This window comes from Gobio gobio (genome assembly GCF_949357685.1).
Source record: "Gobio gobio genome assembly, chromosome: 6".
Lineage (NCBI taxonomy): Eukaryota > Metazoa > Chordata > Actinopteri > Cypriniformes > Gobionidae > Gobio > Gobio gobio.
In genome coordinates, this window is record NC_137102.1 from 18,845,741 (window position 1) to 18,860,758 (window position 15,018).

At 40.3% G+C, this 15,018-nt stretch overlaps 1 protein-coding gene across 3 annotated transcripts in view; it reads left to right on the plus strand.

The window, feature by feature from the left end:
- The window catches only part of st3gal3b (ST3 beta-galactoside alpha-2,3-sialyltransferase 3b), an 87,533-nt gene that overhangs the window by 59,317 nt on the left and 13,198 nt on the right, over window positions 1–15,018 (plus strand). For all 3 annotated transcript variants that reach the window (XM_079818548.1, XM_079818547.1, XM_079818549.1), the window contains one exon: window positions 8,275–8,421. In XM_079818548.1, coding sequence (XP_079674674.1) covers window positions 8,275–8,421 — 147 coding nt within the window. The remainder of the gene's footprint in view (window positions 1–8,274; window positions 8,422–15,018) is intronic.

Consider the following 15,018-nt stretch of genomic DNA (forward strand, 5'->3'; position numbering starts at 1 on the left):
TGCATTCTTTTTGAAGCTTGAAACCGGTTTCATTATTTGTCAGTTTTCTGACTTTTGATTATTGAGAGTCAGCACTTTTGATCTCTTTGTAGCTTGATTGCAAGTCAGCATTTTCAAGCCCTTTGTAGTGGTGTTTTTGTAAAAATGTGTCTGTTTTTAGAACTTGATGCAGGTGTTGTCTCTCCCTTTGACCCAAGCCAGGGGTTAACAACGGGACATGTGGATGTTTGCATCTGAACATGCCTACAACCAGGCTTTCATCAGCCAAACAATCTCTTGTATGTGTCTGTATTACATTTGAGGTAATAAAAAGGTGCCAGACCTTTGACCCAGTCCTTTGGCATGCTTAGGGTAGTGTCAGTCTCCACTGGCCATTGGCAGACCATTTAATAATCACTCTCTCTAATCTGATTGGCTGACTTTTTGCAGTCTACCGTGAACTAAGTTGACTTTACAACAAGCCATTTTGAGGTTGAAATATTACTGTATTTGCCTGGGTTAGTAGCATCAAAGGTATGTTTTGTTTGAGGAACTTTGTTACCATGTTAACTCTACAAACACAACTGTATATTCTGCTTTGCTTTCTGACTTATGGCTATGAAACCAGTGCTTATTGCTTTTTGACAAGCACACACCGGGGCTATTTTTGGGCTTATTTAAGACAAGACCCATGCCTAAATGGCACGTAATGATGAAATGAACTTTGATTGTTCAGTTTACATATCAGCTAGACGGTCTGATATGCAATGTGCATACAACCTTATGCTTTTTGCTCAAAGCTCTGGCAACACAAGACTATACTTTGGGGTTACATTTAGCTTTTTTTGATTTTCCTTCTACTAACATGCTTTTTCCAAAGCCTGAGTGTCAATTGACACAATTGTCCTGTTTGCTTCCTTAAAGTGTGAAGATGCATACACAGGATGACCCAAGAGAGTCTGTAAGGGAGAAAGTCTCAGCTCTCAAGGCAAAGAAAGGTCAGAACAAGGACAAAAACAAGCAAATAGCTCAGATTCTTGCTAACAAAAGAAGTGTCATCTGAGTATCCTATAGATTTTGGATTCCTGACCCCGGTCAAGAGCAACGGGATCTAGATTTCATGAACCTGACCTGCTCTGGATGAGTGCTTCACGAAATGTGCACATTTCTGCTGGGGCCCTCAGAGTAAACCTTCAGCACTTTATATACAAACTGAAGTTCATATGAATCATACAGAGCCTGGGGTGAAATGGTTTGCCAGTGCAGGTTTACACTTCTTATCAGGCTTCGGCTCTGACTGTGGTGGTATAAATTTGCATGTTGATATGTCACAGCCTAGCTGCAGTTGTCAATTTGTCATCCGGCTTGATATGTTTATAGGCATTCTGAGCATGGCAACTAGAGCAGCAGGAACAACATCTGTCCGACAGCGTGCCTGAGCCTCTAGAAGACAGGCTTTGATTGCTGCTCTGTCGGCTAGAGCACACACCATAAAAAAGATCATTTCACTTTAACGGTGTACCTCCCAAGTTTATTGACCTTTTAAATATAACCCTAAAGATAAACAGGAAACTTTTTCAAAATAGCCTGTGTTTTCCTCAGCTTGAGCTGCGTGCGTGCAGTATCTTGAGATACGGAGAGAAAAGATTTGCAATTATTTGCAGTAGAACAGCTACTTTTTTCATGTTATACTAAGGGAACCCTTGGCTATTTTTCTTCTTGTGCAGCACCTGTGGGAATGGTCCATTGACAACCTGTTTGCCCCTCTGTGACCAGATAAGATTTCCTTGCGCATCATTTTTGAAAGGAAGTCCCGGTGCAGAAGTTTCTCATTGAATCTGACCATGTCAAGTGTAAACCTGATCAAAGCAATACTTGGGTTTCTCCCCTTTTAAAGCAGTAAGCATTAAATTACACGGATACAGTTTCTTATCCGTTAGGAATGCAGAGGAAGTTTTCTGCATGGTATCTCTCCTTGTGTCAGTTTCTATCTCATTTCTAATTTGTGTACCTTTGATGCAACCTGATCTAGAGCACTTTCAATGCTTCGTTCTTATTGTTAACTAAGTGTTACATATTGTTTTCGTTTATTGAAATAAATCTGAGATACAATATCAGTATTAGATGAAAGACTTGCATTTAAATGAAAATTTTGCCATGGCAACTGACTAAAATAAGTTTAAGTTGTACTAAAAGGACTAAAATGGAATTTAAAAAAAATTGATTTAAAAGTAAGGTTAAAGCTGCTGTCCGTAACTTTTTTTGTGTTCAAGATTAACCAAATTTAAATAATGAGATTGTACAACATTAATCCATTTTCCAAACCGTGTTTTTGTCTTACCCTGAATCTTTATGGTACACTTATAATAAGTGTTTATATTGGGACTATTTCAGACTGGTCTAGTAGGAACCACTGCGGAGGAGCACAGTCCCTGCGTGACTCGCCATAGACCTAAACAGAGAGAAGTAGCACCGGCTGCAATGTTCTTCCGCAAGACGCATGCAGTTCTGTTTATTAACTGCTGGAGCGCCAAAAGTTACGGACTGCAGCTTTAAATAAAAATAATTTGAGAAAAAAACTAATAAAAATGCAAAAGCACAACACAAATTACTAAACCTATAAAACTAAAAGTAAGACTAAATATTAAAATAAGCACATTTTAAATTATTAAAAAAAAAAAAAAAATTATAATAATCTAACTATTTTCATGGTGGTTGATGTACAGTCTACGTCTACTGTATTTAAAGTGCCATGAAACACAAAAACGACACAATATTTTTAATGTCAGGAGAAAACTTATATATATTTTTTTTTTCGTGCTATTTTCTTCCGGTTTTCACATTTTTCAAAACTGCACTAAGAATTGACCTGTGCTGCTGAAATAGGGTTTTTCATTACACCCCAGCACTTTCTTCCCCACTCCCCAAATTTGATTCCACCCAGATGAGAACCCTGAAAACTCCAGATTTGTCTTTTCATTGTGCATTAACTTTCCGGCTTGCGGCTTCTTTATAATGAAGTTTGGCTTTTACATTTGTTGCCTTTTTTGGCTATCTAAACCATACGTTTGCATAAGATCGAAGAAATCAGAAGTGTTTACACTGATGTCAAAGGAGAACAAATCAAATATCTTCCACACTGCATTTCACACTTCAATGCAAATGACATCAACTACCACATCCCGGTACTCCTCCCTGAAACTTAAGATCTTAAATGTAATTTTGTGTTTTGACAAACATTAAATGTAATTTCCATGTTTCTGTTCAATCAGGAAAAATGTTTAAATGTCTCAAACTTTAACTCTTTACCTGCCAGGGTTTAAAAAAAAAAAAAAGTTGACAGCCACCGCCAGCGTTTTTGATCATTTTCACAAAAATGTACAACATTTGTTCTATGAATATCTGAACATGCAATATATCAAAAGAACGAACAGACCCTCTGCTTTAAAAACATATAAACATAAAGAAAATGTATTCTAGCTTCATGCATTCGTTTTTTAACAACACTTGAATATGGGTAAGTTTCATTAAAAAAAAACTACATTTTGAGCATAAAGTTGAGTTAATCGTGTTTTCGTCAAAGACTACGCTTGGATCGGATTCAGAATGATGATCAAAACATAAATGGAGTAAATCAAGTCCATCAACACCCCTAATGCTTGCACGGTCCTATAGGTCATCCTGGGTCCTTTCAGTAACATGTTTTCAGTTTTGATTTATATGCTGTTTAATGTTGGTAATCGTATTATTTTATATATGCATATGATTACTTATGATATCGCTTGTTTCTGCAACTTCTTTGCATGTGCTTTGATCAGGAGATTCAGTACTCTTTCAGAAGATGTCATAGCGCCCCCTAGCGTATAACAGTGAAAACACGGAAACTCAGAAAATTCTGTGTTTGATGGGTAAGAGTTAAAAATAACTTCCACAGCTCTTCCAGTCTATAAACCAACGGCGAGATCCACATATTTATTCTTTTGAAAAGCATTTTTAGACATGAAATGAAAATTCATGTTATTGATCGTTATTGTGTACAAATTATATATATATAGCGATGCCACAATTCTCAATATAATATTGAACCGTTCGGTACGGCCTTCACGGTTCAATACGCGCCTGTGAATAGCGTTTTTTCGGTTTTGCATTTAATTAAGTATTTTTCTACAAATTCTATCATTTGCCTCCATCCCAATATACTGAACAACGCGACATACATTCACATCACACATTAGTGGTAGAGTTATACTCATGGAACATTATAGTTATTCACAATCACGAAAGTTCATAATTTGCATGCGTTTTAAAGCCTTCCTGGCGTGTGCGCGGTTTTATCATGCGCTTTTCCGAACGCACACTAAACGCTTGTCAAACACGTGATTACTGGACTAAGTCGTCTTACTGCGCTAATACTGTCAAATACACACAATGTTTACATAAACACAGTCGATTATGTCTAAAGTGAAAGTAAAATCGGCGCGTGTCTGTATATTAGATGCACGCAGACTGAAAACAGGTCTTGAAAGCAAATTGAAAGCAGCGCAGCCTAGTGAACACGCTGTCCTTAAAGGGACAGTTCACCTCTAAAATTATGTCATTATTTACTCACTCTAATATTGTTCCAAACCTGTATTCATTTCTCATTTTTGAGTGAACTATCAATTTAATGTTAATACAACAACAAAAGACAAAGAGAAAATCACTCACTGCTCTTGACTGAAAAACTTTAATGCAGTAGCTTTAATAAGAATTAGTGTATATTTTATAGTGAAGTCTATGTAGTGTTTTATTTTTACATTTATTCATTCAATTTCATACTTAAATGCTGCTGTACATCTCTGAGCTGCCAGTGTAAATCTTTACATATATATATTTTATATTATACAATACACTAGGAATGTGTACAAGGGTTTTTTTTTTAAGTAAAGTTTTAAGTTTTAGTAAGGTTTTTCAATTCTTTTAAGTAAAATAGAGAAAGAGTATTGCAATTTAAAAAAAATCTTTTTTCTCCTTAACCTCTTGCTGTTCCTGTCGCCTAAGAATAGAATAGCAAAAAACTGATGTGACAAGCCATCAGAACCGAACCGAACCGAAAACCGTGGTTAAAAACCGAGGTATGTATTGAACCGTGGACTAACTGTATTGTTGCATCCCTAATTTATATGTTCTGACCATGTAATTATTAATAAAAGTGTCATAACAATGAAATGACTCTGGTGATATAAGCAGAACTTCTCTTGGCTAGAACCAAGTCACTGTCCTACTTTTTTTTTGATAATCTGTTTCATTTTAATATACTCTGACATAGCGGGAGATCTTTACTTCCATATTGTAGTTTCATCACGACTTGTCATAAAAATACCAATAGAAAAACATGGCGGCTTATTTTTGCATGTTAAATGCTGTAGCTGAAGTTTAGAAAACCCTCCACTAGTGTTCCTGGGAAGATTTTTCTCACCGCACATCTGCAGTCAGGAACAGGTTTTCCCAGCCACTGCTGAACGTTCCCCCTGACCTCTCGTTTCCAGCGGCTGACAGAGGGAGAGGTCGGCGATGTGGCCTGTGATTTTTATGGAGTGATTTAACACTCTGCGGCCATGCTGGAAGCTTGTTAAGGGCGTGCTGGAGCTGCGTTCGGGAATCGAGAGGCCTCTCTCACCTGCTGCTTTATTGGATAGATCAGTTACAGGGGCCGTCCTGTTTGACGAGAGTGTGGCGGTTGTTAAAGTTCTTGCACTGCAGACGACTTGTGGTTTTGAGGGTTTGGAGAAGTGATCAATCAGTGTATCTCACTCACTTTTTCTTTTTCTGCTCTCCTGGCTGTGATTCCCTGGAATGCAGATGAGAGGTCTGGAGTAAAGCCAGGCGGAACCAATGTAGATGATGTCAACAATGGAGCTATGTTTAGAATGACCTTGTCTAACTTTGGTGGAATCGTAATGCAAACCAGAATCGGGCTGGTGCAGTGCTTTGAAAACAGTTGTCAATAAGAAAATTTTACATTTCATACATTCCACTATAATGCTGCTAAATAATTCCTTGAATTAACTGTGGCATGTAGGAGACATGGCCTAGTGGGTAGCTCTGACATTGTCACTTCTCATATCTCCTATATAAAGGAAAGTCCCACAAATTAAATAAAAATTGAGATGACAATAAACTACACTACATGTATGCATTTTGGCAGACACTTTTATCCAAAATGGCTGTATTCAAGGTACACTACAGTTCAAATGTTTGGGGTCGGCAAGATTTTTGAAAAAAATAAAGTTTTGTCTGCTCTTCAAGGCTGCATTTATTTAATCAAATACACAATAAAAACAGTAATATTGTGAAATATTATTACAATTTACTGTTTTCTATAATAATATACTTTAAATGTATAAAAGTATTAATTTCTTTAAAAAAAAACTTTGGAATGGTAGTGTATATTTAAATATTTCCCCTGATCTCTGCAATATCGCCATGCTCTACTGTTTGAGCTACAGGAAAGCTATTCCTGTTTTATATAAAGGCTTACATTATTCACTTCATTAAGTGCTACTATCTGTTATTTAACCTGTTTAACTAGTCTGGCTCTAGACTAACTCTTGGGTTGGGCTTTTCCTGATGCTTTGATTTTCAGTTGATATTTTCCAGTACTGTTTCCAACTGTACAGACATACTGTACGAGTATGGAAATATAAATACATTTACTTGTATTTTTTTCTGTACAGATTAGCATTTTTACTCTTTATTGCTATATTATGTGAAATGTTAAAATGTTGTGAAATGTATTGAGGGTTTTTTGTTTTGCTTTCGAATTAGCCGTGACAACGGCGCCGTTTATTTGTCTTCAAGCCACTGTATGTCTAGTAAACATTTAGTGTTTTATTGTCCCACTGAACATGGGTGTTTGCCTGGCACGTTTAATAATTGCTTATAAAAGTCACAGTCCTCAACACGCCTGGCTGAGAATATTAGTGCTGGCAGCCTTTTAGTACTTGATATCTAATGAAGATATGAATAGTGAATGAATAGACAAGCAGATCAATACAGTGTTCAGTGTTGTTTACAAGGATTTGGAGTAAGCTGTACCTAATAAGCTTCTGTAGACACTCAATGATTTTGTTGAAAGATTGATCCTAGTCTTAATGTCATTATGTACCGTTTACCCTGGAGTATTCAAATTTTTTCCATAGCAACTTGGTTATGTAAGTCATACATAACTCTTGTTCTTCGAGTAGGAAACTATCTTACCATATCTACGAGACGCCCGATCCAGTGGAAGGAATGTCAAAGCTTACAGAGACATCCTCACTTGTGCTAAGTGATTTTAAAAGAATCAATCAGGGACTTCCTGTTTTATTTCTGCTTCAAACAACCTATCACTCTTACACCAAACACTACTTGCGTCGGATGCCAGCGCATTTCCCACGTGTTTACTCGTACTCTGTTTCAGATACTGTTACATTCTGGATGGAGGCATACTTCAGCTTGGCAAGATATGTCTAGTATATACCTTTCGCTAGATGTGGGGGGTTTCTTAGATATGCACTGGTTCTGAATTTGTGATCTTATTGTTGTCGAGTTTTTCCCTGTTTACACCTGCTTGTGGTTTCAGCATTCCCCAGAATTCCTGCTTCTGTTCTGCAAAACCGTGCTGTTGACAGAAGAGATGGTGTTTTCTTGCCATGGCTTGTTGTGGGCGCGGGGGCCTCCAAAACTGCTTCAAAGCCGTTCGTTCGGCTCAATAGCTGCTCCTATTGTTGGGCTATATCAAAGGCAGTCTGCTTATTTGAACAGGTGACTCCCATTAAGTCCGATGACCTGGCTGGCTGTTTGCCAGCAGTGCTGCCGTGGCTTCGCAGAGCTCGTCTAGTCAGGACGCTAATACCTGATGATCTCAGTGCCAGGTCGCAGATTGAATAATTGCTGAGCTATGGCACTCCGCAGGTCTCCTGAGTAATTGTTATGGGAGAAGCTGGGGGCCGTTGCTCCCAGAACGCTCGTGGAGGTCAGGATTTCATTTGTCCACTTCCTGTGGGCTCGTCCAACCTGGGCGGCTTGCTTCACTTTTAATGAAAACCGTCTACGCATAAGCCATCAGTATGCAGTGATGGCACCTTATAGGCTTTGTACCTGAACTCATGATTATGGAAGAGATGATTTCCTCACTTCTGCTGTAAGATGAAACAAAAATGTTTCATACATTTTTCATGATTCATTTGGTGATCGAACTTGAATGTGTGTTCTCATTTGCCCATATCATAATTCCTCTCTTTCTTTCTGTTGTGTTTTTTTTTTTTTCTTTAGCAAGGAACGGAGGGCTTCTGGAAGTCTGTAGCGCACTATGTGCCTCGGGAACCCTCTGAGATACGGATCCTCAACCCCTACTTCATACAAGAGGCTGCCTTCCTGTTTATTGGCCTTCCACAGAACAATTACCTCATGGGTAAAGGGGTAAGCAACATGCTCATTAAGTTTCGGTACTTTTCATAACATTGTTCACATTAAACACATTGAGTGCAAGATAATTTGACTGCTAAAACCGGTAGCACTTCGAAAGGAACTGTTGGACTGCTCTAGTTTATTGAACCAAAATGGCAGGCAATGCTTTTAGTCAATCTTATGTTAATAGGGGTCACAGGAAGCCTTAGACACGTGTTTCCTCAATTAGCCTGTAATTATCATAAAGATCACCATAGGTCAAAGGCAGTTTGACTAATCCAATGGGTAGGGAGAGCTAATACCATTTATTTTGTCCAAACCTGGACAAAGCTGTATTTAAAACCTCATTATGCAGTGCCTTACAATAAAAATCTCAAAATAATACAGCAGGAAATACATTGTTACCTAAAAAAAAAAAAAACCAAAACATCAGTATGAATCTCAATTAAGGTAGCAAACTGAATGCAGAAATGCTTTATAAATTTGAATGAAAGTTTATCATGTGAGACAGAGCTCGTTTGTGTGATGTGAGAATTTGTTTTGTGTGAGGTTATCTAGGGCTGCACGATTGACTGAAATTAAACCAAAATCACAATTTGGCTTAGTGAGATTATGAAATCGCAAAGGCTTCAATTTATAAATAAATATATGTGCTGGTGAGGCACAGCACTGTTCAGGGCGGATCGATCGGGTCACAGTACATGCTGCGCTATCTCTGCAAGTGCTGTGAGTCATTGCCAGTTTAGTTCGAAACTGTCATGCGGAGCTTGGTGCGCACTGAGGTACCGAACCCGACACTACTTGTAGGAGGGGGTCTGAGTTCGGTGGCACTCGAACTGTGCCGCGATTCGCGTGAATATGAAAGCAACGGACTCGGGTGCGCACTTCTTCAGGAAGAAAAGTAACCATGTGTTTTAGCCGATTGCGATGTATTTAGTTAAATAAAACACATGTAAGGGATGATAGTGTTGATGATTTACCTTAGATACAAGCGAGAGTGAGCCTGCAGTGTATCAGGGCAGTGAATGGCAATCCACTGTTTCCTCTAAAGAGTCCGTTTGCAAGCAGCAGAAAGCCAAATTCATGCGATGCACATACAGTAAACCCATGTGTCGTTCACTCAGCTGCGCATAATAGCATCAAATTAATAAAAAACACAATATTTACCCCGTTTTCTATCATGTGCCGTGCACGTTTGTGATGAGATGAACGCAAAAGCACCATTAGGTTCGATAGAATCAAGTTGAGTGTGAAGCCAGACCAACGCTGCGAAAAGCCAAAAGCAACATGTTCCAAACATCTAGCCAAATTTGTAATGAGAAGCATTTACAAACCTGTTGTCCAACAAAAGAGAACATTTAATCGAGTGTTTGAAATAACCTACTTTTGCGATCGGATGTGCTTCACATCACAGAATGAGGCAGAAATTATATTATTTTATTATATTCTGTAAAGTGATTCGCTGTGTTGAGAAGTGTACTTTTTTTTTTCTCTCTCAGTGGATGCATACGGTTTCCTGACAAAATTAAGACATTACAGTCAGTTTTTTTTTTAATCATAATTTAATATTTTATAATAAAACCTTTATATTCTATAAATTCTAATTATAATCATTGTTATTATATTTATTCTTAAATACACTGTTTTGTATCAATCACAAACTGTTTAAATTGGGTGGGAAACTTGTATATAATTTGACATGCTAAATTCTACTATTAAAATTTGTCATGAATGCTGTGGCCACGTTTGGAACACCCCACCCCATTAGCAAACACATTTTATCCAGACATGGGTGTTGGGTGTGCAGTAGCCCACAGGGAGGACTGAGAATCAGCAGTGTCAAATAAGAAGTGTGTGTGACATGCCTCAGACCTCAAACACAGGCTGCAATAAAGAGTACTTGCCTACTAAGAGCTCATAAACAACACACTTTCCTTTCAGTCTGAGGAAATTGGACTTGAGAAAGTAGATAAATGCCACTAGCAACATAGCTTGATGATGCTCTCAGCCATCCCATCATGGCAGTACAGACAATGGTCTGTGTGAGAGCTTGGCCACCTCCTGAAAACTCAGACCTGCTCTCAATGGTGGAACATGTGCAGTGCACGTGGAGCAGAGCCCAGGCCCCTAAGGTTCATGTAGGTAGGGGGGCAGCGCAGAAGGGAAGCTGTCCCATACGGTACTGATCAAGGTGGGATACATTTTGACACAGCCTCCCCCTTTGAGCACTCCAAACACCCACCTGCTTAAGGCTGCATACACTGACACAAACTTAATACTGTGTGTGTGTGTGTGTGTGTGTGTGTGTGTGTGTGTGTGTGTGTGTGTGTGTGTGTGTGTGTGTGTGTGTGTGTGTGTGTGTGTGTGTGTGTGTGTGTGTGTGGTGTGTGGTGTGTGGTGTGTGTGGTGTGTGGTGTGTGGTGTGTGGTGTGTGGTGTGTGGTGTGTGGTGTGTGGTGTGTGGTGTGTGGTGTGTGGTGTGTGGTGTGTGGTGTGTGGTGTGTGGTGTGTGGTGTGTGGTGTGTGGTGTGTGGTGTGTGGTGTGTGGTGTGTGGTGTGTGTGTGTGTGTGTGTGTGTGTGTGTGTGTGTGTGTGTGTGTGTGTGTGTGTGTGTGTGTGTGAGTGTGTGTGAGTGTGTGTGTGAGAGTGTGTGTGAGAGTGTGTGTGAGAGTGTGTGTGAGAGTGTGTGTGAGAGTGTGTGTGAGAGTGTGTGAGAGAGTGTGTGAGAGAGTGTGTGAGAGAGTGTGTGAGAGAGTGTACCAGACCCCAGGCCACTGTAAGCTAATGATTTAGAATGGTTGACTTCCCCAGGGAGATGAGGAAGTGAAGGTCTGCCTCCTGAAATTGGTGCGTCAGGGGTGGGGGTCTGTTTAAGCAAATTGTTAATCACACGCAGCTCAAGATGAGTTAACAACTGCAGACCAGAACTAAGCCAGAACTCCTTCTGGCACAGCGCCATCTAGATCTTGAGGAAGAGCTGGACCAGAGCAGACTACAGACAGTGATGTTAAATAGATTAAAATACAACACAGCAAGCATAGTTATTCTTCTTATCCACACACGCATCCCACATAAATGTCCAGTCAGTTAGTCAAATTTTAATTCAGTAACTATTCTGATGGATTAAAATTATTTATTAGACTGCTTCATACTGATACCAGTTCACCCAATGGTTAGTTCATCCAAAAATGAAAATTCTGTCATTAATTACTCACCCTCATGTTGTTCCAAAACCGCAAGACCTTCGTTTATCTTCAGAACACAAATTAAGATCTTTTTGATGAAATCCGAGAGGTTTCTGAACCAGCCATAGACAGCGATTTAATAACCACTTTCAAGGCCCAGAAAAGTAGGAAAGACAACGTTAAAATAGTCCATGTGACTACAGTGGTTCAACCTTAATGTTATGAAGCGACGAGAATACTTTTTGTGCACAAAAAACGAACAAAAATAACGACTTTATTAAACAATTTCTTCAAGTCTGTGTCAGTCTCCTACGCTGTTGATGTAGTAAATACAGTGCAGTGCTTCCGAGTTACATCAGAGCTACGCCAGAACGCCGGCTTACCATTGGCCGATGCTGTTCACGTGACCACCACGACGCATGCGTGTGAAGCTGACGCAGGAGCTGGACAATGTAAACTGCATAGGAGACTGACACAGACGAGATTATATTGTTGAATAAAGTAGTTATTTTTGTTTACTTTTTGTGCGCAAAAAAAACATTCTTGACACTTCATAAAATTAAGGTTGAACCACTGTAGTCACATGGACTATTTTAACGATGTTAATGTCAAAAAGCTCTCGGATTTGATCAAAAATACCTTCATTTTTGTTCCGAAGATGAACAAAGGCCTCAAGGATTTGGAATGACATGAGGGTGAGTAATTAATTACAGAATTTTAATTTTGGGGTGAACTAACCCTTTAAAGCTGAGACAAGGCAATAGAAAGAGTCATATCTTTGCACTATGTATACAATAATACAACCTCATCACATTTAATTCAGACTTCAAACTCACAACTTGCAGTATAATTATATTAAAATAAAATATTTAGATTCGACATTTAGAAATGTTAATATGGTGCTTTATAGATTAGATTAGATTAGATTAGATTAGATTCAACTTTATTGTCATTACACAAGTACAAGTACAAGGCAACGAAATGCAGTTTAGGTCTAACCAGAAGTGCAATAGCAGCAAGTGCAGGATATACAATGGATGCGTAAGTGCAGGACATGGATATGTACTGAATATGTATAAATATGTATAAATAGAGAGACGTTATTACTATAAACAGAACTGAATTTACAGGTGAAGATGTACAGTGAATAAATATACAGATGGCTATTACTATAAACAGAATTTACAGGTGAATATGTACTATGAATACAATATACAGATGGCTATTACTATAAACAGAATTTTACAGATAGAGGTATACAATAATATGTTAGGCTAATATGAGGAATAGCAGTGGATTAGGGTAGTGCAATAAACTATGGACAGAGCTATCCGGAAAAAAAAGTGTAAAGTGCAGTGGAAAGTGGTTGCATATTACATTTAGAAGTACAGTGCAAAAATGCAAATGTAAACATTGGTACTATAAATACAGTCGGCAGTGCAAATGAGCATAATCCAGTTAAGATATGGCAGTGCAAGATGCATATGTAAACAGTTGTTACTGTGATAAACAGTCGGTAGTGCAAATAACAAAGTGAAGGAAGATGTGAGGTAGGAGAGTTATCAGTTTATGAGGGGAGTGGATCAACGGGGGTTTGAGTTCAATAAAGAGACAGCTCTGGGGAAAAAACTGTTCTTTAGTCTGCTGGTCCTGGTCCGGTGGATCCTGAAACGCCTGCCGGAGGGCAGGAGAGAAAACAGTCTGTGGGCTGGGTGAGAGGAGTCCTTGAGGATGCTGCGAGCTCGATGCAGACAGCGTTTCCTCTGGATGTGCTCGATGGCAGGTAGTGGAGTCCCTGTGATGCGCTGGGCAGTTTTCACCACCCGCTGCAGTGCCTTGCGCTCCGCAACAGAGCAGCTCCCATACCATACTGTCACACAGTTGGTCAGGATGCTTTCTATTGCGCAGCGATAGAAGTTCACCAGGATAGCCGAGGAGAGCTGATTCTTCCTCAGTGTCCTCAGGAAGAAGAGGCGCTGGTGAGCCTTCTTGACCAGGCTGGAGGTGTTGGTCGTCCACGACATGTCCGCCGAGATGTGGGTCCCCAGGAACTTGAAACTGGAGACACGCTCAACAGCCATTCCATTGATGTGGATGGTGTCGTGTGTGCCTCTTGACTCTTTCCTGAAGTCCACGATGAGCTCCTTCGTTTTGGTGGTGTTGAGGAGCAGGTTATTATCAGCGCACCATGTGGCCAGGTGCTGGATCTCTTCCCTGTAGGCGGTCTCATCGTTGTTGCTGATGAGCCCGATCACCGTAGTGTCGTCCGCAAACTTGACGATAGAATTAGATCCATACACAGGCTTGCAGTCGGCGGTGAAGAGGGAGTAGAGAAACGGGCTTAGCACACAGCCCTGTGGTACCCCAGTGTTGAGTGTGATGGATGTGGAGCAGGTGAATCCTGAACGAACATTCTGGGGTCTGTCAGTTAGGAAGTCCAAAATCCAGTTACACATTGAAGTGTTGATGCCCAGGTCTCCAAGTTTGGCTATTAACTTGGATGGGATGACAGTGTTGAATGCGGAGCTGAAGTCAACAAACAGCATGCGTGCATACGTGTTCTTATTGTCCAGGTGAGTGAGCACAGAGTGCAGTGCCATGAAAACGGCATCCTCTGTGCTCCTATTGCTGCGGTAGGCAAACTGGTGTGAGTCCAATGTGGATGGTATAGAGTCTTTTAGGTGTTCCAGGACCAGCCGCTCAAAGCACTTCATGACGATGGGTGTGAGTGCTACAGGGCGGTAGTCATTAGGGCACCTCGGGTTAGAGTGTTTTGGCACTGGCACAATGGAAGTGCGTTTAAAGCATGAAGGTACAGCTGCTTGGGCAAGAGACAGGTTGAAAATGTCTGTAAAAACCCCAGCGAGCTGCTCCGCACATGCCCTGAGCACACGTCCAGGGATGTTGTCTGGTCCAGCAGCCTTGTGTGCGCTGATCCGGCTCAGTGCCTTGCAGACATCTGTGGAGGAGAGTGTGATTGGTGGGTGGTCATCTGAGGGTTTGAGCTTGGTGGCAGTTTCTCTGTTGTCTCTTTCAAAACGAGCATAAAAGTAATTTAGCTCGTTCAGGAAGTTGACATCAGTGGCTGCAGGGGTGGAGTGGGTGGGTTTGTAGTCACTGATGGCCTGGATGCCCTGCCACATGCGTCGAGGGTCAGAGTTGGAAAAGTGACCCTCTATCTTTAGCTTGTAGCAGTGCTTGGCCTTTTTGATGCCCCTCTTCAGGTTTGCCCTGGACGTACTGTAGGCTTGTGCATCACCTGATCTGAAGGCAGTATTGCGTGACTTCAGCAGGAGTCGAACTTCCCTGTTCATCCAAGGCTTCTGATTAGGGTATGTGGTGATCTGTTTCTGGGTTGTAACACTGTCGATGGTGGTATTGATATGATCCAATACAGAGGAAGTGAATGAGTCAATGTCCGTGTG